At 37.4% G+C, this 26,065-nt stretch overlaps 1 protein-coding gene across 1 annotated transcript; it reads right to left on the minus strand.

Annotated features, from left to right (window-relative positions):
• Positions 1-8,919: 8,919 nt before the first annotated feature.
• LOC103695967 (protein LIFEGUARD 2-like) lies at positions 8,920-11,712 on the minus strand. Its single transcript, XM_008777427.4, has 4 exons — positions 11,296-11,712; positions 10,596-10,709; positions 9,468-9,625; positions 8,920-9,354 (listed from the first exon to the last, which is right to left on the minus strand). Exons 1-4 carry the CDS (start codon positions 11,549-11,551, stop codon positions 9,148-9,150), a joined length of 735 nt encoding a protein of 244 aa, XP_008775649.1. The 5' UTR covers positions 11,552-11,712; the 3' UTR covers positions 8,920-9,147.
• Positions 11,713-26,065: the final 14,353 nt, after the last annotated feature.

Here is a 26,065-nt window from a genome sequence, read left to right on the forward strand (position 1 = left end):
ACGCAAGAGTAGAAGATGATGCAAGAGTAAATGAAAACACAAGCACAACACAAACACAACAATATATAGTGGTTCGGTGCTCTCCTTAGCACCTACGTCCACTCCCCAAGCGTCCCCTTGGGAATTCACTATAATCTCGCGGATTACAGTTGGATTGTTTTCCGGGCTCACAATCCAAAAACCTTTGTTGGTTTTACGGGCTCACCAACGAACCTATACACTTTGGTTTTTCGGGTTCACCAAAAACCTTTGTTGGTTTTACGGGCTCACCAACGAACCTATACACTTTGGTTTTCCGGGTTCACCAAAAACCTTTGTTGGTTTTACGGGCTCACCAACGAACCTATACACTTTGGTTTTCCGGGTTCACCAAAAATCTTTGTTGGTTTTGCGGGCTCACCAACGAACCTTTACAAAGTGTTTAATAACAAAAGAAAAGATTCAAACTCCTAAATGAGCATATGAAACAATATAAGCTACAAGGAAGAGTTAGAAAGTATTTATCGCTTTGAAGTCGCTTTGCTCTTCTTTGTCAAGGATGCTTCACTCTTTAAAGAGGATGGAGCTCTTGATGCCTCTTTGAATCTGCTCAATCCCTTTCTTTGATTCTTGAATGAAGCTCTTGATGAAGAAGATTAGGGCACTTTTGTATTCTTGGGTACTCTTTGATATTCAACTCAAAAGTTGTTCTCTCTGATGAATAGTGCCCCTTTAAATAGCTTCCCACCTTCTTAGGACAAGTCCCAATGGTTAGATTTGAAAAACTAGCCGTTACTCATCTTGGGAAGGACAAAAAGTACAGTTGCAGAACTAGCCGTTACTGTTCAGCCCGTGTTTGGGTCGGCTCAACCTGTCCTTGGGTCGACCCAACTTTGCCTTGGGTCGACTCAAACATTCCTTGGGTCGACCCTCTCAGAAACTACAGAAACTTCAATTTCAGCCTTCCTTCCCATGGGTCGACTCAACCATTCTTTGGGTCGACTCAAAGTCCACTTGGGTCGACTCAACTTCTTCTTGGGTCGACCCTCTCAGTAATTCCAGAGAACCAATTTCTGTCTGTCTTTCTGTCTTGCCTTTGGTCGACCCTCTCAGGGTTTGGGTCGACTCAAGCTTGGGTCGACTCAACCACTGTTTGGGTCGACCCTCTCAGTAAATCCAGAGAGCATTCTTCAGTTGTGTTTTTGAGGTTCTTCAAGGTTGGGTCGACTCATGCTTACCTTGGGTCGACCCAACTCACTGTTCATTTGTGCCATTTTTGCAGGAGTGTGCCAAATGATTTCTTGATGTGCCGGGGTTGACCCAATCAACCTTTGGGTCGACTCAATCCACACTTTGCTGCATTCTCAAGGTTAGATTCATTCAAATGAACAAGGTCATGTATCTATTTTCAATTAACCAAATATACTGAGAGTAATGAACTTATAAATGAAGTATCAATTTAACTTATAGCATACTCTAGATAATTGCTTGTTAATCATCAAAATAACACTATCATCCTCATCCTTCATCTTTTCTTGGATTTTTTTTTACTCTCTTTCCATCACCTAAGCATCTCGCCTTTAATCTCTCAATGGCCCTAAAAAGATGCTTCCTCAGAGAAGAAAGAGGTCTAAAATAGAACAAGGCAAGATGAATGACTAAGGAAAGTCTCCAATTGAGCGACGGTCAGAGGATCTCTCTTTTCTTATCCTCATGTTAGCCTATTTTACAAGGATTCCAAGCATGATCCCCTCTCCACTCAAAAAATTGCTTCTAGAAGGAACATCGTCTTTCAATTTTTGGAGAACGAGGGCTTCACAATTGGAGAGTTTATCAGAAACTAAGGCTGGAAGAACTTTTGCAAGCTCAAGGGACCCATCTACCTAGACCTAATCCAAGAGTTCTATCAAAATCTTAGGTTTGGATTAGGAAGCATCTCCTCTGTGGTAAGAAATGTGGATATTGAATTAAATGAATATGCCCTCGGGCGAGTCCTTCAGATGCCCAACCAAGGTAGTCTTGTGGACAAGTTTGAGGATCAGCTGAGCACCTTGCAGTGCATTTTGGGAAAAGAAGAAGTTAATAAAAATGCTAGAATTGAAGGAAGCCAACTAAATATGGAGATGATGTTGCTGCATCATATAATCAGCATGGTATTTTATCCGAAGTCTGGGATATTTGAAATTGTTTCTGAAAGAAAACTATATATCATGTTCCACATCATCAAAGAAGTCCCCACTAATCTTCCGACTCTGATAATACAAAGGATGCATGAAGGTTTTTCAAGCACAAAGGCTCCACTACCTTACAATTTAATGCTTACAAAAGTCTTTAGAAATTTTAGTGTAAACCTATTGGGTGAAACAACTAGTGAGCTCACATTTTTCGATGTTTAGAACGATCATTCTCTACACCGCATGGAATATAACAAGAAAAATGGTCGTTGGGTGAGAACCAAAGGAGCAGCAAGAATTGGAGGAAGAAAGTAGAGAAGAAACATAGAAGCAACCTGCTGTAGAAGAACAAGACTCTGATATTCCATCTGCAAACAGACATCAACATATTTATATTCGGCTGTATGAAGATGAACTGAAGATAATCTTTGAACTAGTAGCTACAATCCTTCTAGCAACTAGAATTTATGAACTAGGAGATAGCTCAAGGGATCCTCAAGCAACAACTACATCTGAATTGACTCAGTTAATGACAGAGCAAAATGCAAAACTATCTTTAATTCAAAACTCTATCTCAAATCCGAATGAAAATGGGGTATTTTTGGAAGAAGGGATTAATCAATGGTTAAATAGGTTAAGCCTCATATGAAGATAATGTGCAGATTTCAGAGCTTGCAATAGAAACTGAAAGACTCAGAGGAAGAATTGAGTTTGGAATCTAGCAATTGGGAGAAGAGATTCAAGGCACCTTTAATGTTGTTTCATTTGGGGTGATGTCTTTTCTTCAGGACATAGGAAGATTGGTTTGGGAAACTTGAAAGCACCTCTCTATCTCTAGAGCCTCCACCTCTGCCAAACCCGCTGCACAACCTAGTCAACCTTTTTCATCTAGACCCTTTCAATTGTTCGCCAATATTGGACTCTCTAGTAAAACTAGGACTCGCCGAGCTGGTGCATCTTCCAGCACACCAATTCAATTTAATGTCTCCTCTTCTTCTGATGAAGACTAGACATCATTTCATGTCATCCTTGATTAATGTTTAAGCTTGTTGCTTGTAATTTGTTCCTACTTTGTCTTATACTTGAACTCTTTTACTAAATAAAATTTACAATTTAAGTTCAAGTGAAATGTGCATGGAAATTTTTTTTAATGAATATCAATTGTTTAAATTTAATTGCTTATCTATCTTTTGATGTGGCATGCTACAATAAAAAAAAAATGTTTGAATGTTTAAGTATTTCTCAATGTTTATCATACTTATCTTGTAAAATGCTTTTTATCTTATGTGCCCTCCTTATTAATAATAAGGAAAGGGGGAGAAAGAAAAATGAGAAAGATGGAAATGATAAAAGCTTAAAAAGGCAAACAAGATAAGCAAGAGTAAGCTAATATAGAATCCCTACAATTGGTAATATGAAATTCTTCTTAAATAGTCTTATTAGTACATCAAAAAGGGGGAGAATTATTCATATTGCAGCTAAAGTTAACTTTAATCAGCATAAAGAGTGAATGATGTTAAGCATACATAAACTCAATCTTCACTCTCTAAATTCTGTAAACTTAAATTCAAATGTTATTCATGATCAATCCTTCTATCTGAATTTTGCAAATATATACTGTTCTAAAGATGTTATCATTGCTTACATCATTTTCTTTTAGAAATCAAGGGTTTTGTCATCATAAAAAGGGGAAGATAGTTGATCCTAAAGGATTGATTTTGATTATACAAAATATTTGAGTCAAAAAGCTGATTAATTTATTACTTTTAGTTTAATTAATTAATTTCAAAAAATAAGGAAAAAGACCTTCAATTACTCTTAGAAGAAGATCTTTTATCTGAAGCTTTATATCAAGAAGCTGAACTTTAAAAAGGCCATAAAAATATTTATTGAAAGCTCACATACAAGCACAGAAAATTTCATCTTGAGCTACCTCAAGTGTCGACCCTAAACTTACAATGAGTTAACTCTGACATACTATTGCTGACTGATACACCTTTACGAGCCAACTCTAGTAGATCGCGAGTCGATCCTAAAACAATCTCAGAAGATAGACGAAAGGCCAAAAAATTTATCGCATTGACAAGTTGACCCATGAAGAACACGAGCTGACTCTAACTTAGCAAAAGTTGACCCTAAACAAAAGCGAGTTGACTCCTAAATGGCCATAGAAAAAGATAGAGAGCTAAAAAAATATTACATTGGCGAGTCAACCCATTGAATTTACGAGCCGACTCTAGTCAAACTAAAGTTGACCTTAGAAACAGACAAGTCGATCTTAGAATGGCCATAGTAGAAAGACAGAAAGTAGTAAAACTTAGCCCGTTGAAGAGCCTACCGCTAAAGCAACAAGTCAACCCCAATCATCTAACAAGTTGACTCCTGAATCGAGAAAACAGACTCCACAATTGTCATAGGAGAAGGACAAAGCGCAACAGAAATAGAAGCAAACTTGATACGACTCCTAAAGATAATGAGTCGACTTTTGAAAATCTGGAGTCTACCCCTAACAAATGGCGAGTCGACACTTTTGCGTCCGACAACAATAACGACTAGTTTTGTTTGTGAATCGGAATGATTGTTTTCATATCACAATGGCAACAAGTCAACCCCAGTCATTTGACGAGTCGACTTCGGAATCGAGAATGCCAACTCCACAATTGCCGTAGAAGAAAGACAAAGCATAGTAGAAATAGAAGCAAGCTCGAGATATCTCCTAAAGATCATGACTCGACTTCTGAAAATTTGGAGTTGACCCAAATGGCGAGTCGACACCTCTGCATCCGACAACAGTAACGACTAGTTTTTTTGTGAATTAGAATGACTGTTTTTATCTCACGACGGCTCTATTAACTATCTAACGACTAATAAAGTATTCCAACTATCTCCAAAGAGTATAAATATATGAAAATACTAAAGAAAAAAGAGAGCTCAAGTACTACAAAAAAAAATCTACCTGCGCAAGAAAGAGAAAGTAAAAAGAGAGCCTCAAAGAAAATATCATTCAAGAGTTTTCATTGCGAGCTGAAAGATCGCATCTTCAATATTTGCGAAGTTGGTAAAGTGCCTTCAAAAGCATTCAAAGCCAACCAATAGTGTCAAACTCCATTTATTGTTTTGTATTAATTATTTAGGAGTTGTACTTTACTGTACTTTAATTCTTTTTACTCTTTGCTTTAACAAGTTTTAGAAATTGAAACCTGAAAGAAAGGTCCATCCAAACCTAAAATTAGATTGTAAAGATTTTGATTGATTGCTCGAAAAATCAACTTGGTTGATTGTGAACCTGAAAAATAATTGGTGCAGATTTTGGTTAATTTTCTGAAAAAATCAACTGGATTAATTATGAACCTAAAAAACTAAACAGTTGAAGGTTTTGGTTGATTATCTGAAAAAATTAACTGGGTTTGATTATAAGATTAAAAAATAAATGTGTTGTAATCTGGATTATAGATTATAGTAAAATTCTCAAAAAGAAAGTGTTGAAAAGTGGACATAGAATTGGCACCAAACTATTATAAATTCTGAGTATTTGTATTGCATATTTTACTTATGTCATTTTTTTGCTTATTTACTTAAGTACACTTTTGTTGAAACCAATGCTCATCTGTTAAGCATTTAATTTTGCTGCATTTAGTTAAAATTTTTGAAAAATCTAATTTACCCCAATCTTTTTCTTAGGCTGCATAGCCGAGCAATAAGACGGTAGACGAGCTAAAATCTCCGACGACCCCATCAACTCGGCATTTAGATTGGGTTGGTTTCCAAAGGCAATAGGGACCATTTTTGAATTTACAACCAAACTTTTTGCACATCTAGCTAGATAGGTCTCCTACCCTTTCTAGGTCTAATTTCATTATTTTCTTGGTGTCTTTTTCTTTATTAGTTTTAGATTTCTAGGGTTCATACAAGTAGTTAAGACTCGCATAAGGCAAACACATATCTGAGACCTAAGCTAGAAGATAAAAGAGGAGCTAAACCCTACTAAGAGGGAAATTTTATACTTCCTTTCGCTTGAAAAATGTTACAACAATGAGGAAGCGCTTTTTCCTGGCTCTGAAAGTTTCTTCGTCACCAATCCTTCCCAGTTGCAGCAACGCGTACGAACAACCACCCCATGTGCCCATTTAGTACGACTAACTTCGTTGGAAACATCACCACTCGGTAGCGGCCAGCACTCAGAAGGTATCCCGAGGTGATGGACTGACGAGTTTCAAGTGGGGCTCGTTTGGTCCGTAAAAAATATATTTTAAAAATATAATTTTTTTAAAAATATTTTTAAAAAAAATCTAAAAAAATATATTTGACATATTTAATTGACAACGAAAAAATGGTAGATTTTCAGAGTGCTTAGATTTGGTTGACCATACATTTTTCTGAAAAAATTATATATAATTTCTATTATACTCTTAATAAAAATTAGATCTTTAATGCTTTTTTAATGCTAAAATTTTTATAAAAAAATAAAATAATTTTAGGCTCACGTAAGAATAATTTTTTTATTTTTCTCATGAAAAATACTTTTTTCTAAAACATGGAAATCATATTTTCATAAAAATACAACTTTTTTATCTCTCTCCAATCAAACAAGAGCTACCTTATTACTTTTTCATTAACCACACTTTTCCTCCTTTTTTTCGTGAACCAAACGTACCCTTCAAGTCTTAAAACACAAGATTTTTGATTGTGAGCTCAGATGAAAGGTGCAACGAATTGTCATCCATGTCTAACTTCTTTGCGATTGAGATGGAAACTTAATAGCTTAGAGAGACTACGAGAAAACCTAACAGCCTATTTGGCAACACATTTATTTTTTATTTTTATTTTTTAAAAAATAAAATTATAAAAATTGAGATAAAAATATATGTACAATATTATTGTTTTATATTTTATTTTTAAAAGCTATTATTATTATTTTTTAAAAATAAAAATAAGACATCCTTACCTTTAATATTTTTATAAATAAATAATTATATTTATTTACCACTACCTCCCCCAACCGTCGTCCGGAGCGATGTACATGCTATCGGCACCATCAATATAGATAATAGTAAAATTCACCTCAAATTCGATCACAATATATATAATTCGTCATAAATTTTTTTAGGATAAAAAAATTAATTTTTATGCCAAAAATAACTTTTATAGCTGTTTCTTTCCATCGATCCACCCCATATCATCTAATTTTATCCAGCGCATCCCGATCAAAATCAATATGGAAAAGGTACGAATAACGGCTGCCTGTAGCGGTGGCAAAATATGACCCGACTCGCCAACTCGACCCGTGTTCGACCCGCCATAAACAGGTTTGGATTTGGCCTAAACAGGTTCGGGTCGTAAACAGGTCGACCCGTTTAACCTGTTTATTAATTGGGTCGGATACGGGTTTTAGATGTCTGACCCATTTAAACCGTTTAACCCGTTTAACTGTTGGGCAGGTTAAACAGGTCTAAACAGGTTAAACGGGTTAAACAGGTTACACGGGTTAAACAGGTTAAACAGGTCTAAACAGGTTAAACGGATCTAAATAGGTCTAAACAGGTCGGGTTGGGCAGGTTAAACAGGTTGGGTTGGACAGATTAAACAGGTCTAAACAGGTTAAACGAGTCAGGTTGGGCAAACATGTTAAACAGGTCGGGTCGGGTTGGGTAAACAGATTACCAGTTTATTAAACAGGTTAAACGGGTCGGGTCGGGTCGGGTTACCTGTTTAATAAACAGATCAGGTTCAGGTTTGCAATTCCTGACCCGTTTAATAAACAGGTCGGATTCAGATTTATAGTTTTCTGACCCGACCTGTATTTGACCCGACCTGTTTATGCCTGACCCGATCCGATTGCCACCCCTAGCTGCCTGTCTTGTCGACAAATAACAGCTTTCCCACCTCGGCGGTATCCTCATCTTTCTCTATTTTTATTTTCTTAATTAGAGTTTTTTAAAAAAAATAGAAAGGAGAGAAAAGAGGCAGAACTCCACCTGCATAGCAATCCTCATGAGCCCCCTTTTCATCAAAAAATATTCGATGTGGGTCGCAAATTTTCGCATACCTTCCCTAACTCGTGAAAAATCTCACTAGCTATCCACGTATGAATACATCACTCCAGCACCATCTCAATAGTGATGCAAAAAAAACATATCCACATAGAACCATCCGAACGTAGGACGTACAATCTTCTAATTTAATTGACGCCCGTATATTTTGAACCTAGACAAATCAGTTGGAGTCCAAGTCCCTTACCACCAGACTTACCACCTTTAGAGCTTTGTTCTAGTAAAGATTTTTGGTTGCCAAATATGGTTAAAAATTGTATGGAAAACTTTTACTGAACACCTCAAAATCATTCAAAATTTGCTCTTTGCCTCCCAACTAGAGCTTATTAGATGCTAGTCTACAACTCCAAATGGAATTGTAGACTAATAAGGCATGCAAGGTCACGAGCGCTCGATACACAAAAGAGGAAGGATGATAAAAGGCAAAAAGTCTGACATTAAAATTATCTCACCCGACATATATTTAAAAAACCTTATTAGACATGCGTACATATGGCCCATATAGTGCAAACTTTAGATGATAGATAACTACCCACTAAATATAATTATACCTAAATTAATTTTTTTAATAAAAAAATGACAATATTTTGATAATAAGAATTTCTGGTCTAACCTATTTTTTAGCCTATAATTTTCATCAATTTTAAAGCTTTTACAGAGACAGATTAACAGGTTTGTTCTTTTTTAAGTTTTCTTGTAGATAAACTCTAACCAAATACTTCAACAATTATGATTAAAAATATGCATCCCTAATATTATGACTGCATAAAGATAGTTTGTCACAAACGTTAGTGAGAGTAAGCCCGGAAAGAGAGAGCCCCCACGGAATAAGATTGCATCAAGCTTTTTTTTTTGGGGGGGGGGGGGGGGGGACAGAAGGTTTTATAAACATGATACTAGAGTTCCACAAATTTGTCATGGAATTCTCATGGTAATCCCATGCTTCAACTTTCAGCCGCTCTGAAAAGAGTGAGCAAAGAAAGGAACAGGTTGATGATGTCGATGTACAGAGCAACAGCAGCCCAAATATATTGATCATAGGAGTAGCGTTTTATCAAGTTATCAGTATCATAGATGATGTATCCACAGAAGATAATCGCAGCCAGTCCTCCATAGATCATGACTGAGATCCTCCCCAATGGAAACAGGATCTGAGGAAGTAAGGCAGAAGAATCAATATCTTTAAACTGGAAAACCCAAAACAAACTTCTGACGACACTCAGGGAATTAAGCTTTTTTGTGAAATGGAAAATGCTCTAGTTACCTGGATGAGGGCAAATACGATCAAGATCATCACTGCAGCAAACAGGAAAGGCCCAAGGAAGCTGAAGTCATGGCCTCTCCTCGCCGCCCAAAAGGTGTACAAAGTGAGACTCACGACGACCACCGCCGTAAGGATAACAGACTCAAGAATAACCTTTCCTGTTGTGCCAATTAAAGATCCTTAGTTTTTCGAGATTATGGGCAGTACCAGCCAGGTTGCAAATTCTTATGCTTGTATAAGAAAACAAGAAATTTTATACTAAATCAGATGTATAAGCGCTTTTTCTTGATTAGTCCACAAATTGTAGTCTGGTGTTTATGATTCTTTTCTATCAAAACTCCAGCGTCAACGGTCACAAGAATAAAACATTGTGCCAAAGATGCCATGAAAGAAACATTTATACTACTACTACTCACACAAAGTAAAATGGAAAACCTTGTGTAGCTCCAGTTATAAACAGATTGGTTATAACTGTGTCTGATTTAAGAATATTCCATTCTTTCAGATCATAGATCAGTTTCTGATGCAATATGTTGACCATGTCCTTGTAATCTCTCTTTTCATGAATTAAGGAACAGGGTTTTCCTTCCTCCTTTTCTCCCTAAAAGAAAAAAAAAGGAAAAAAATGCCCATAATCCACTATTTCACATAGCATTTAAGACCTAAATACAAACAAAAAGAACATCTTTCAAGACCCTGAAAGCAGGATAATCTCTAGTTTCTTCCAAAATTTTGATCCTTATGTTACAGCTATAAACTAAAGAGGAATAGCTCATAGATTATGCCCTCACTTGTCCCATAGAACTATCAACTTTCACATTGGGTCATTTTTCTCCTAAACAAGTATAAATGCTCATGTTACTTGCCTCTGTCAATATCCAAAAATAAAAATGAAGTCCTTTTAATGTCTCTGAACAAGGGCTTTATACTGACTCGTTAGGACTAATAAGATAAGGTAACATCCTTCTAGTTCCATTGCAACAGTTAGTATTATCTACCAACCATGCTTTGAGTTAAAGAATGGCATCTGGTAAGACTATTGTTGTTGAAAACATATAATAAACAAAAGAATTAGTTCCTTCTCGTTAACTTTTCTAAAGGAAAGGAAACAATAAAAAAGAATCTTACCGCTTGTGAAGGCGCACGTCAATCCTACTACAAAGCTAAGAGACACTGTAAAAACTCCAAGGAGTAGATAATTCACCGGGTGCGTCTGATAGTAGTAATACAGAGGGCACAATACTGGGAAAAAAAATAAGATAGATTGGACATTTAGATACTTAAAGAAATCTAAAATTTTAGAAGAAAAGAAACCAACACTCATGGGAAAAAAAGTTAAAAAGAAACGTAAAAATATCATTCGAAGTCAGGATATCAAGAATTAAAGAATATCACGCTGATTGCATAAGAGATTCTGTAAAATTACATTGGATTTTTTGTTTGTTTGAGGAAAATGACAATTTTAAAAAAAGAGAACTTAAATTCTTGAAAGTTAAGCCCTTAAAGTTTCATTTTTTAAGACAATATAGCAAGTATAGCACATTGATAACACAAGAAATTCCGAAAAATCATAAATTTACAAGAAAAGAAGCCAAAATTCAAGAAAGAATGGGAAAATTGGATTTTTATGAGCAAATGAGATTCTTTTAAAAGGGAGAGTACAAAAAAAAAAACCCTAAAAAAGAACTTCGAAGTCATCAACCCAAGATAAGCTAGATATCCTCCTACGGGTTTCCAACAGAAAGTTTCAAGAAAAATCTAAAAATCCATAAAATTCTCCAAACTTCAAGAAATTAAGGAAAGAAGAAAAGGAAAAGAAGGGGAGTACCGATGAACGGGAGAATAATAAGAAAGATATAGAGGCCGAGGCCGGCTCCGGAGGAGACAAAGAAGTGGGAGATGGGGCGAACAGAGACGACGACGGCGGCGACTGCGACGGTGAGCAGCATCTGGACGGTCAGGATGGCGTAGATCTTCCGGATGAACGCCCACCGGAGCTCCGGGCTCTCCAGCATCGTCGGGTACAGTGCCTGGGGACCGGATTCCACGTCCCTGTCCTTCCAATATGGCGGGTGGTTCCACATCCCTCCCCTCCGGCGATCACCGAACTCTCCACACACCAAGAGAACCCGAGAAGAACGCAGCAAGAGCTAGGGTTTGCAATTGGAACTAGGGTTTCTCTCTTCGTTCGTTCGTTGCGGAGGCTTAGGGTTAGGCATTGGGTTTTATCGTGGAGAGGGAGGGAATAAGGTTGGAGGAGAAGGAAAGGAGCGAGAGGAGTGGCGAAGGTTCGAGACGAACCCAGGCAAGCCGCTGGTGCGAAGTGGACACGTGGTGACTTGAAGGGAGGGACACGTGGAATTATACGAGTTTCTAGCGGCGTCTTCAGGGATTCTTTGCGAGTCTGCTGTTCTTGACGGAGCAGCGAACAGTGTTCCACGTGGAGTGTCCAGCTGCCAGGCTTGCACTAATTTTGTGGGACCCAGTGGCGGTAGAGAAATTCTTGGACTTCAGCTATCGACGCTGGTTTGAGGTCATTTTAGTCAAATTCAAAGATCATTTTTTAAAAATTTTAGTTTTAGGAGGGACAGGGGAAAAAAAAAGGAAAAAGAAAAAAAAAAAAAACGGGCGGAGGGAAAGCTCGATGTTGAATGAAGAGGCGACTGAACGGCACGGAAAGAGAAGAGAGGGAGAGCGAGGATGAGCGATAATGCAACAGGGATGAAAGATTGCTTGATGTCAAGTGGATCGGCAGCCAACAAAGCCCGGAGAGCCGGCAAGGCCAGGTGGAAGAAGAGAGGTCTGGAGGGGAGGAATATAATGGTGCACCTAGTTGCCTACTAAAGTTAAGTATAAAAAAAATAATTTACTTTGGATAAAGTCTAATTATTATTTAGTGTCATTATTTGATGATAACATGTATTATTTGCGGTATCAATTTTCACAATTATAGATAACAATTTAAGGAATTTTTTTTTTCTCAGTCAATAATTATTTTTGGAATGGAAGAAAGAATAATACTTAGGATGCGCTGCTTTGTCTATCAGGGGCCCGAACTCTTGGGTGGTGGCCGCTGGTGGTTGTCAAATCTTGGATACCTCGGTTCCTGGAGTAGAGTTGCGGATGGCTTGGGCAGGTTTGTGTCATGCGCAGCGAGTGCTTCAGGCTAACTCGATCATACTGGAGAGCGACTCTGCTACTGTGATCGGCTGGGTCCAAAGGGGCCTGTGCGGCGGCGGAGAAGGACACCCCCTTCTTCGAGACATTTGGGCGATGGTTGGAGATGGTGTGGCCTTTTAGGCTCAGCATATATATCGAGAAGCCAATGGGGCGGCAGACTGGGTAACTGCATATGTGACAAGCCACTCAAGAGGCACCCTATAGGTCGGGGAGAGGGAGTTACATAGGGCACTTCGAGATATGTTGTTTATTGATTTTCTTAGGTGTATCCGTACTCGTAATATATGAAATACCTATTTTCAGCAAAAAAAATACATTATTGAAATGAGGGATATTGCAACGCAGTCAAATGTTATTAAGATTTTCACATCTGATGCATTTTTAGTCCACTTAATTCTCATTTTTCTTCTATCTGAGTATGATATCTTTAAGGTCTCCTATAATATACACAATAAAGACAATTAATGAATTATTGACCAAATGTGTGCAAGAGGTGGAGAGGTTGAGAGGGAGGAAGATACAGAATGTAAACTTTGCTCCACATCAAGTTAGTAGAAGAGCATGTAAAGGAAAAGATTCATTCAAAACAAAAAGAAAGAAAGCATTAGTTGTGGCATCAAGTGTAGCCATTAATAAAGTTATCAAATATTTCTTCTATAGAAAAAAGGGGGCACCAAAGAAAAGAATTTTTTTACATGTATAGCCCTCAAAATATACAAAATTATATGAATACCCTCATAAAATTTCTATTTGCACGTATTCCCTCATAAAAACTTATTTTGTATGTATACCCATCTTTTCTTTCTTTTTTATATATGTACCCATACCACCTAATGTCATTAAAAAATAAATGATTTTAATTTAAAATGACTGAAATACCCTTATAGGTAGATGAGCAAAAAGAAAACTTTCTAAGGATATACATGCAAATAACATTACCAAAATGATCACCTCATATTCCAACTTGACCGAATCATGATCTTAAAAAAAAAATTTGATAATGTGGCCCAATCTTTTTTTGACTTGTCGATCCAATTGAATCATAAAAGACTTAACAAGTTTCAGCCGGATTTTGATCTTTTTTTTAATAATTTTTTTGAATGTACACTCTTCTAAATATGAGAAACTGCATGAATACCCTCGTAAAGTTGCTATTTGTGTATATACCCTTATAATTTTTTTTGCATATTTATGCATAAGGATATTTTAGTCATTTTAGTTTTAAGCTGTTTATTTTTTAACGAAGTTAAATGGTATGGATACATATGCAAAAAAGAAAAAGAAGGATATGCATGCAAATATAATTTTATGAGGGTATTCATGCAATTTCATATATTTAGGAGGGTATACATGTAAAAAACTCCAAAAAATACATAAAGTATAAAAAATGGTTACAAAAGAAAAGCACCCTTTACTATGTATGTTTCGAATCCAATTTAGTAAGTGTTCCAAGTTTCACTTGGGGGGTTAACTTTAGTGATTCGTGCACATTGCTAACAACTTGCAGGGCTTCCTATCTAGAAGGCCTCTGATGGAAAGTAAATGATCTATTATCGTTGATAATCAAGCATGTTCATATATTAAAGTTGTTGGATACTACAGGATAGTTTTGGATTCTAAATTTGTCTTAGATTTTGATAGGATCTTTAATATTTTTCTTTTTTCAGAAATTTAGTTTATGTTCCTACTTTGAACAAAGTTGGCTTTTATATTTCTTTTGTAAATTCTAGATTTAATTTAATAACAGATTTTATAGTTGTTGATTATGACATGCTATATGATGGTCTTTACTAGAGTTGGGCATTGGGCCGGGCCGCCCACGGCCCGGCACGAAGCGGGCCGTGCCTGGCACGGCCCATTTAAGGGGGCCGTGCTGGGTCACGGGTTTCTGGCCCGCGGGCCGAGCCCGGCACGGCCCGTTTCGGGCCTGGGCCGGCACGGCCCGCTCTTGGCCCGCGGGCCAAGCACGGCACGGCCCATAAGGGCCTGGGCCAGGCTGGCCCGCGGGCCTGGCCCGGTCCGAGCCTGGGCCGGGCCTGGTCCGGTAAAAATTAATGCTTCATAAATTTTTTTAATAAATTAATAAATATTGAAAACTAAGGATTTATTAATATAAAGCCACCTTAATGGTGGGGGTTTGGCATAGACCCCTACCAGTTTATTAATTTAAATCAAAATGGTACATGAAGGGAGGTTTGGACCTTGGTCTGACCTCCAGAATACAATAAGAAAGGGCCGAGGTTTGGACCTTGGTCTGACCTCCAGAATACAATAAAAATGTACAATTATAAAAAATTAAGAAATCTTACTAATCATCAGTGATTCAGTGAATCAGTATTCACTCTTCAGTAGTGTTTGTATCATCATCATCAGAGGATGTTGTATTATGTCCACCTTTATCTTGAAGTCTTACCTCAGCATCCAACCAATCTTTGAAGTAGAGAAGCATCTCCACCGTTTCGCCCGTCATCCTACTTCTCTTTTCGTCAAGAACACGCCGACCTGCACTAAAAGCGGATTCCGATGCTACCGTGGACATCGGCACAGCTAAAATATCGCGTGCAATTGCAGACATAACAGGATATTGATTTTTAACACTCTTCCACCAAGATAATACATCTAGATTCTCTATTTGATTTTCATCATATGCAGACTGAAGATCATTTCGTAAATAAAATTTTAGTTCACTACTTAAAGATGAAGAAGATGAAGATAAACTTGAAGCATGTGTGTGTTTTCTCTGTACAATGAATGAAAAAATAGATGACGAACGAGAACTACTAGAAGAAGAAATAGAGGTTTGTACGGAAAATCTAGATCCACGAATTTTTTCATCATATATAGCATAAATATCATAAAGAAGTTGTTTTACCTCATTTTTAGCAGGTTCAGGATCTTTAATCATATTTTCACAGTATGCATCAAGTAAAATTAGCACGCCATTCAATTTAACTCTAGGATCAAATACAGCAGCTAAGTTATGCATAGGACATATCTTGTCCCAATACTCATTCCATTTAGATTCCATTAGGTCAATAATAGGCATTAAAACATCATCATATCTATATTCTGCAAATTTTTGACTAATTATATATGCTTGTTGTAAAAATGAACATGAAGTTGGATAATAAATACCAGAAAGAACATTGGTAGCATTATAAAAACTAAGCAAAAAATCTTCCAAAATTTTTCCTTTATTCCAATCAGTTTCAGTCAATGTAAAGCCTAATCCACGATCATTAATATATGCACTTAATAAGTTTTTATATGGGTATGCATCATGTATCATGCTATATGTTGAGTTCCAACGAGTAATTACATCAAGTTTAAATTTTTTAAAACGTTTACCATGATTTATACATAGTTTCTTAAATTCTTGAAGTCTTGATCTTGAAGCATGAATAAAAGAAACTGCATTTCTAATTTTTGAAATCACATCTTGAATCATGCCCATGCCAGCTTGAACAGAAAGATTTAAGATATGACATGCACATCTAATATGCAATAAATTTCCATCTAACATGGGATGCAATGAGTCTTTTAATAATGCAACAGCAGAATTATTATTAGATACATTATCAAACGTAATAGACATAATTTTATCATTAATATTTTATGAACATGCAGTTTGATAAATGACATTTGAAATTTGTTGCCCAGAATGTGAAAAATCAAAAGCACGAAAAGCAAGAATACGTTTATTTAATTGCCAATCATTATCAATATAATGAGCAGTAATGGCAATAAAACAATTACTACCTACAGATGCTGACCAAATATCAGAAGTTAATGAAATTTTTACATTTAAAGTCGAAAGTGTTTCAATTAAACTTTGTCTCATTGCTAAAAAGTTAGTCATAGCTACTCTTCTAAATATACGCCTACTAGTTCTTTTGTAAGCAGGTTGTAGGTTTAATTGAACATATTCTTCAAAATTAAAAGATTCACATAAACTAAAAGGTAATTCATCCTTAACTATCCATTTTACAAGTGCTTTTCTTTGATTTTCATGATTATATGCAAAATTACCTACAAGTAATCTTCCTTGTATATTAAGGGTACTTTGAGTTTGAGCATGAGAATCATGCATCCTATGACTCTCTTGATGTCTTTTTAAATGCCCTGTTCCCCCACTACTACTACAACTATAAAGTTTGGCACATTTTTTACATTTAGCTTTCCAGACTCCATCAACCATAACTCTATCAAATTCATTCCATACAGCACTAGTCCTCTTACGAGAAGAGGTTTGATCTTCACTCGGTTCACTAGTTCTAGAGGAACTAGGAACATGGGGTTGGGGATTAGTTTCTTCTCCCTCAGAAACAGGAGGAATGCCAAAATGACTTTCCTCAAAAGATGACATATCTAAATTGATGAATTCAAAAAATAAAAACTAACCACAAGGAGGAATTGAGTAGAGGGTCGGAGGGCAGAGGCAGAGCCGAGATTCTGAGCTTCCTCTTGTGCTCTCAACAGGAGTGACCTTCTCTTCTCAACAGGAACCTCCTCTTGTGTAGCACTTGAACGCTTGCTAAATGCAAACTAAAAATTAAATTGCTAGAAGAGCACTTTAGAAGAGAGAAATAATAGTAGTAGAGAAGGAGAGAATAGTTGGTTTGGTGTGGTGAGAATGAGGGAGGAAAGGGCTATTTATAGAAGCCCCAAAAAAATTTTTTCCCAAAATACCTCTCAATTTAGCCGTTTTAGGACTGTTGGGAGGGGTAATTTTGGAATTTTCCCAAAATAGCCGTTGGAAACGGCTATTTTTCTCCCCCCCTCTCCAGACGGGCCGTGCCAGGCACGGCCCGTTTAGACCTCGGGCCCGGTGGGCCTGGGCCGGGCCGGCCCGGCACGGCCCGATGCCCAACACTAGTCTTTACAAACTTTCTTTAGACCATTTTTTGAGCAGTCTTTCTTTGTAAACTCTTCTATTGGCAATGAAAGAGAAAGAATTAATGAAAGCTCCTCTATATTATGGCATCAGAGATTGGGCCATATCTTCGAAGAAAGGTCAAAAGGTTAGTAAAGGATGAGATCTTAGGATCATTGAACTTTACTGAATTTGTGATCTGTGTTGGCCCGAGAGTGACCACGCCGGTAGAGTCGAGGGAACCATCGGTGGTTGAAAGGGGAAGACGGGAGCCACCTCCTGCACAACGGCCGCGGACCTGCACAAAGCCTCATCGGTGTTCCCAGTGAGGGCCCTCCGACGATCAAGTTAGAGTGGGATCAATTTGTTTCAGCTGAAAAAATCTCCGAGAAGTTACTTAACCGAGCTATTTATAGTCTCGGTGGAGTGGCCCAGGTGGTAGAGGCACTGTCAGCCCTCATCATGAGGGGGGCGTGGCTCTAAACCGGATGGCGCGCAGCTTAGGCTGGTTGGTGGCATGCAGTACTACCCGTTCTTCAAAATGGTAAGGTGTTGACAGTCACGGCAGGGTATGGCTGGAGAGTCAAGATGCCGTCTGACTGCTGAAGGCCGGTTATGGAGACGTGACATGGTAGTATTGTGAAGTACAGCCACGCAGGTGGGCATGGGCCTGCACATGGGCACGATCTTTGGTGAGGCCGAGTTCGTTAAGTAGTTTCATCATGCGTTTGACGAGGTCGGCTTGGCGGGTGCTAGGAGTAGCTCGGTTTCCCGAGTTCCGAGGCGTGCTTGGTGGAGCGCCTCGAGCTCGGGGGTCGGGCCGTACTGCTGGGGTAGGCGCCCCGAGCTTGGTCGGGGCGGGTCGGCGAATGTCTGGAGGCACCCCGAGCTTGGTTGGGGGAGTCGGCAAATATCTAAAGCTGGTGGAGCTTTTGGTGGAGTCCCAAAGAAGAGTTGACCCTGGGCCGAAGCGAAGGTTCTACTGATTATCGTTGACGTTTACTGGTTCAAAATTGGGCGGCCTTTTAGTTGTGGGCTGGATGATCCATTTTTTCCCTTATCACGCATCTAAGAAAGGTGCAATATAGAGTGAAGGAACTTAAGAAATCTTTCACACTGATGTATACTGATCATTTTCCCCATGCTTAATAGGTGAAGAGTATTTTATTGCCTTCATTAATGACTATTCATGATTTATGTATCTACACCTTCTATTTGATAAAGCTGGTGTTTTTTAGGTAGTTAAGGCATTTAAAATAGAGGTAGAAAGACAATTAAAAAAAGGGATTAAAGTGGTTACATCGGACAGAGATGGCGAATACTATGGTAGACATATATAATAGGACAAAAGCCAGAACCATTAGTGAAATTTCTAATGGTACAGGGTATTGTACCATAATACACAATGTCAGGCACACCAGATCAAAATAGTATAGCTTAAAGAAGGAATCAAATGTTTGAAGAAATTATTTGGGGTATGATAAGTTACTCTACCTTATCTTATGGGGTAAGGCTACAAAGACAACTCCATATATCTTAATTAGGATCCCTAATAAGGCAGTTCAAAAGCCTCCTTATGAGCTATACACTAGTAGAAGACTTAGTTTGGGATATATGCATATATAGGGATGTCTAGATGAAGCCATGGTTTACAACCCACAAGAAATGACACTTGACCTTAGAACGACTAGTGGTTTTTCATTGGTTATCTAGAGGGGTCAAAATGGTATATATTCTATTGTCCTTCTCATACACTATAAATAGTAGAAACTAACAAAGGTTGATTTCTAAAGGACAATAGCTTAAGTGGGTGTGGAGAATCTTGAGATATTGTCTTTAAGAACATATAGGAAATAATCTCTACACCTGAAAAGCAAACTGATATGACGATTCCTATTGTCATTTCTCGAGATAACTTTCCGAAATGACCACCACTTCATCAAGATCCACCCCATGAGGTTCCTACTGTTGAAGAACAAACCGTCCAATTGCCACCGCAAGCGGATCAAGGGACAGTTCTTTGAAGATCTATTAGAATAAGAAAATCTACTATATCTCCAAATTATGTGGCATATCTAACTGATATGAGTGAAAAAAATGATGACTCGGAGACATTCTTACAAGCCATGAAAGATGAGAACTCCTTACAACGGTTGAATGCCATGAAAGAAGAGCTAAGCTCTATAGAAGACAACCATGTTTGGGATTTAGTTGACCTAAACTAGTAGGTTAGAAATGGATCTATAAGACAAAAAAGATCTATGATGGTAAGGTTGAACATTACAAAGCCAAACTTATGGTAAAGGGGTTCACTGAAGGCATTGACATTTTATATTGACTTATTCTCTAGTTTCATCAAATGACTCTTTTAGAATTGTCGTAGCCTTAGTAGCTTATTTGATTTGGAGCTACATCAGGTAGATGTGGGAACATCCTTCCTCAACAATGATCTAGATGAAGAGGTTTACATAGAACAATGCAAATGTTTTGTAATCAATGGATGCAGCAGGCATCAGATCAAAGGGGAATCAAACAGAGTATCGCTCTATCACATCGGGTGGATAGGTACGGATTAACAATTGAACATGGGGATCACAACAAAGATATGCCCTTCCCTGCCATCCCCACTCCTCCGAAAGCGGCCAAGTGCAGCGAAGAGTCAGGGTTGTAACTGAGGGGGGTTCGGGGGGGATGTGCCCCCTGATACAGAGGGTATGTTCGGTTACAGTATGTCCGGTCACAGAGGGGGTTCCGATATTGGATGCCATCTCTGGGGCAGGGATGGTATTCAATACCAGTTTGGTTGTGGATGGATCAAGGAATGAGAATGATTTCCCCTCCCCTAAGGGCCCCCCCCCCCCCCCCCCTCCTTAGCTTATGGAACCCACACAAGCATAAATTTATGACCCCATACCTATATCGGTGGTGGAATTAGAGCTGGTTGACTACCCTCATCCATTAGGCTACCTATCGATTGAACCCTTTCTTGAAAGCATTGCAAAATTACCTATCTTTCGGACTCGTATCTTTGGCTAAGTTAGGAAGCTTGGTCGCCATTTTAAGACTTTAAGGGTCGGTTGGTATAACTTTTAAGAGTACATAATTTGCAGATTAAAGAAACAATTCTCATGTTCCTTCAGAAGAAATCAATCACTTTTATTCTATCCTTTGCTATTGGCCTATTCAGAGTAGGTTGTGTTCAGAGAAGTATAGGAACGATTTTTTAAGGTGTTTCAATGTCTTACTAACCATGATTTTCTTTTTGAGTTTTTGGGTGTCTAAGCATTGCTCTATAATTTCCAGCTATTACTTCTACCACAGTTTGAATAATAACTTTCTGTTTTAATGGAATGATTAAAACTAAGTTTGAAATAATTTCTGATAAAATTTGAGGTGAAAACTGCTGGCATACAATAGCTTTAACTAGGAAGAAGAGCAACCCAAACTGAAAGTCATTGGAACCGAGAAGAAGAAATGCCGAAATGGATAAAAATCCAAAGGTGGATGAGCAAATAGCTTTGGAAGATTCTTTGGTTCCTCCATGAAGCGAGGGGAGAGGAAGGAAAGATCCGGAGGCATCTACTACCATCTAAAAGGCGTCGGATTGTATTTGTTGAGTGGAAGACACGCCGGGGACCGCACTCAGTAAAACTTCCAAGGAGAAACTTCTAGGAAGATTTTTTGAAGTGAAAGTTGAGTATTGCTTTAAGACTTCTTTCCGTCATTCCGCAAGTTTCTCAAGTTGCTGCATACTTTATGAATTGCGTGAGTCATGGCTACATTGCGAACACCATCTCTGGACAATGAAGTACAAGGCTGGCTTTGAGATTTATATCAAACATGATATTCATAAATTTGCAATGAGTTCATGCAAAGTGTTTCTATGCCAATGATGAATCCCAAATGAAGTTCTACTATGCATCAACCCGCATTCTTGACATTTGTCCTCTCAATATATAGGGATTTGAGTTTGAGTTTTGGTGCAATAATAAGATTGCTTCATTATAACCTAGATTCTATGGGTTCGAAAATCACGTAACAACCTGCATCATCCATAATAAATTTTTTTTATTAACGTGATTCCGTATCAATCTATATTATTTTTCTTTATTAACATGATCTTGTTAGAGTGATTTTAGGAATCACATAACAACTTGTATCTGTCAGTAATATTTTCCATTATTAGTGTGATCCTTTATTAGCTTATATTATTTTTCTTGCATAGAGTATGTACACAAGTATATATAACCCCTGAGATATACCGAATATGAAGGAACAGAGATATAGAATTACTTTTTTTTCCTTTTTTCTCTTGTTTTTCTCTTCTTCTACAAATATTTTAACAATAACCTAGATGTTATGGGTTCGAAATATAGAAACAACCTATCCATACACGAGGATAAGACTGAGTGCATCTCTGTCTAGACCCCATATTGATTGAAGCCTCATGCATTAGGCACTTCTCTCTCTCTCTCTCTCTCTCTCTTCTTTGTATATGTAGGGATTGTAGTGACTTCATGCGACTTTTAAAGAAATAGGATCCTCCAAATAGACTTAGATTGATTGAAAGGCCTTTGAGCAAAGGATACAAAGTTACAGGCAAAAAAATAAGCTTAGTTTTGAGTTATTATTTCTACAAGTACTTGCCAGGCCATGGAACTCCTAATAGACATGCTTGTCTAGCTTGGCAAGCTACAATAGCTTGCCAATCAAACTGCAGCTTCACTAATAAACTTCATAATTTTGAGATAGGCATATCTATTTAATATCTTGCGTATTGGATGCCATCTTCTTGCATTAGACTCAAATTTTTTGGCAGTATTATGAATCATTGAGTTCTCATGTTCAGATCAAGCATGCAATGTGGTCCACATGGTGCTGTGGTTTTTGCTTTAAAGAACACAAGATTAATGTGATAGCAACGTTTGCTGTAGAAGTTATGCTGTTACCTGGATATCATACAAAGTTTTTATACGATATTGTATAATACTTAGCACTTGCAACATATTGGAATCCAATTCGTGGTGGAGTGAAGCTCTTGGTGACGCATCTCCACCCTTAGAGTTTCCAAGGTGTGTTGGTAACAGATTTCTAATATTAATTACTCTACAATTTTATTATTCTAAAATTTTATTTGAAACATTAGTATATATTGAATATATACATATAATATACTCAGATAATTTTGCAATATTTTCATTTATCTAAAAATACATCATATTTAATTTATATTTTGATATTTTTTAAAATCTCATGGTTTTAGAAATAATCTATTTTGGACATTATTAAGTGGATTTTGCATAAAGAAGTCACTTACTTACACATTTAGGAGTTCTTCAGAATTTCACTCTAGGTCTAAGTACGAGAAGGGCAACAGTTCAAACAAATATATATTGAAAATTTAGGATATATATATTTAATATGTAGTAAATGTGTCTCAAACACTCATGAAATTGTGTATCGCCCATCTTGCACTCACATCCATGTCAAAATTGCCTGATAATATCTAAATATCTACTATTTTATCAAAAGAATTAATTTGATATTTTTCTCTCTAAATATTTTTATTTATGCATCAACATGTACTATATGTGCAAATGTTACCGATACATGAGTGCTGACTATTTTAAATATATTTATTCATTTGAATTATGTGCATAATGATCTAATAAAGTCCAATCTTGATCTTTTTGGTAAAAAAGTATGACTCGTGTAAACCTTTATACTGTTAACTATTTTATACAATAGATATTTCTCGCTCTTTTATTGATGTAGGTTGATTTTGAATCACATAATTATGTGTAGTTTGCGTATTCAATTATCTTCTCTTGTTAAATTGTGTTTGAGGTACATTATTTGTCACTTTCCTAACCCAAGGAATCTTGGACATGAGATTAATAAACTTAATAAAAACATAATAGAATACTATATCATTACGTATAGAGATATTGAATGCCTGTTAAACATCATTGCCTCTGGTAGAAATAGTGATATATACTTATATTTGAAGTGCTCATCTGGAAAATTCCATCTGCATTCATTTCGTCAAGAAGATGGAATAGAAGAGTTAATGAATTGCTAGGAACAACTTATATTTTTTAAAGTTATAACCCTAGTTTATAGGTGAGTTGAAAGTACAATAAATCTTGGATTATAGAACTCTGCAGTGAAGTACAATAAATAAAATAAACCCCCTAGACATATGATCTTGTTAAGGTCCATTAGTTTGATTGGCTTACATAGAAATTTAAGCCTCATGAAAGAATAATAACATAAGAGAGAGGAGAGAAAATTAAAGCAAGGAAAAAAGAACATGATAAATCCAATGCCAACACCTTTATAATTGGATTCATGTTGGCCAACTGAAACCTAATCTGGTTATTTTTTTTCGTAAGTAACCTAATCTAATTATAAATATCCAAAGCCACAACTATTTATTTGGCATGAGTTTGAATAAGTTTGGGGTTAGAAACTGCACCACTGCTAATGAGTGGAGCATGAGGACACTGTGTCACCATGCAGATGTATCCGAAGCAAGAGAAAGCCCACGGGGCCCAAAGGCCCATTCCAGCCCATGCATTATCAAGATTTAAAGATTTTTGGTGATAAAATTTATATTTATAGCCTTTTTTGGTAAGAGAATCAAATCAAGATGAGTGTTAAGAATTTCTCATTCATTTTTTTTAAAAAAAAGTGAAAGACTTCTATTTTTATTTTAGTATGAACTCTGATTAGCAAAATTCTATTTGGGAAAGATTCAGATAATCGGCAAGACATGGGTGCTGAAGACTAAAGAGAGAGTCAAGTTGTTTACTAAAAGAGTAATGTCGTCTTACCCCCATTCAGACTTGTCACTTGGAAGGTAATATGGGCTGAATTGATGTTAAATATGTGTGAAGACTCGCGCGGGCGTATGTTTAGTCCCATATCGATTATTTGCCGAGAAGATCTTGAATACTTATACAGAACTAAAAAACTCAAAAATATACCTCCCGGCTAGTTTTTTTGGATGAGATTCTTGGTTGTTACAAATTGTATTAGAGTGAACTCGGCCCATAACCTATATAGACTATAGGATACTGCAGCATGGGTTCATTGAGGCTAACCACGGGCCGATCATGGTGCTTGTTGATTAGATTTGAATGGAGGGGGCTTGAACGAAAAGAGTATGTGAGGACCCGTGTGGGCATGTATTTAGTCCCATATCAGTTATTTACTGATGAGATCTTGGGTACTTATATAGGACTAAAAAACTTAAAAATATATCTTCAACTAGTCATTTTGGGTGGGATTCTGAATTGGGTTGTTACAATATGATCAACACAAAAGCCCATCAGCCTGTTGCCTTGGGCGGCCCAACTGCTCAATTAGTGCAGCTTAAAACCCCTTCAGGACAGCCATGTTAAAGTTGCCGTGGAAAAATAAAAAGAATAAAAAAAAAGTTATCATTTTAGTATTTTACAATTCAGGATTAAGATTTGATCATATTTTTAAGATGCCATACTAAGCTTCCCTTTGTCATTTCTGTTATTTCAAGTTATTTATAAGATACTCTTGGCAGAAAATATCGAAGAATATTATTTTATTTTTATATTTTCAAATTTTGATTATCTTATATTTATGCTTTAATTTATTTATGATGTCATTAAAGATAATTGATCCGTGGTTAAATAGCTGACTTGTGAGTCATATATCAAAATTCATTTGCTATTTGGCTGGGTTCCAAAATATTGAATTCAACCTCTAAACTAATTACAAGAGAAAAAACTTCAACACGTCTGTTTTCTCTTCCTATAGGATTTGGGTAGACCCACTTCAAAACTATTCTGGTTTATTTATAAACATAGGTCTACCTTTGCCTATAATTCTATAATTTTATTGGTTGTATTGGCATAACCCATCAATTTAATATAATTTTTAGTCAGAGTATCTAAATAGGCCCAAAGCCTCTTAGTAAGATAAAAGAGCCCAAGAAAAGGCATGGCCAGTTAGAGGTGGCAAAATATGACCCGACCCGCCAATCCGACCTAAACAGGTTTGGGTTTGGCCTAAACAGGTTCGGATCGTAAACAGGTTGATCCGTTTAATCTGTTTATTAATTGGGCCAGATACATATTTTAGATATCCGACCCGTTTAACCTGTATAACCTGTTTAACTATTGGGCTGATAGATAAGGGCCAGAAGACAAGGCCTAGGGCTGGCCCAACTCTCCGCCATATGCCCACATAGGCCATATGCCCGCATCGCACTCCACGTCTCCACCTCAAGCCCTCGGCCCGATTTCCCTCACGAGGGCACAACGAGGACATTATATCCCTCTCCCCTCTCCCCTCTCCTCTCCAACTCTCCTCCGGATTCTTCGTCAGGCGCCGCCCGAGCTCTTTTCCCTCAGTACGACTTCGAGCACTGGCTCATCGTCATCGAGCCCCCCGATCCCAATCTCACCCGGGACGAGATCATCGACGGCTACATCAAGAGATTCAAGAACCTCGCAGCCTCGCTCAGGTCCTTAGAAGGTCAGGGACCGCACGTCGAGGGAGTGGA

The sequence above is a fragment of the Phoenix dactylifera genome, unplaced genomic scaffold, assembly GCF_009389715.1.
Source record: "Phoenix dactylifera cultivar Barhee BC4 unplaced genomic scaffold, palm_55x_up_171113_PBpolish2nd_filt_p 001283F, whole genome shotgun sequence".
Lineage (NCBI taxonomy): Eukaryota > Viridiplantae > Streptophyta > Magnoliopsida > Arecales > Arecaceae > Phoenix > Phoenix dactylifera.

Coding starts and splice junctions, on each gene's coding strand:
- LOC103695967 (XM_008777427.4), bottom strand. CDS start 11,551: ATGTGGAACCACCCGCCATATTGGAAGGACAGGGACGTGGAATCCGGT. Junction 9,626..10,595: donor GACGTGCGCCTTCACAAGCG/GTAAGATTCTTT, acceptor TTGGCACAACAG/GAAAGGTTATTCTTGAGTCT. Junction 9,355..9,467: donor TCGTATTTGCCCTCATCCAG/GTAACTAGAGCA, acceptor TTACTTCCTCAG/ATCCTGTTTCCATTGGGGAG.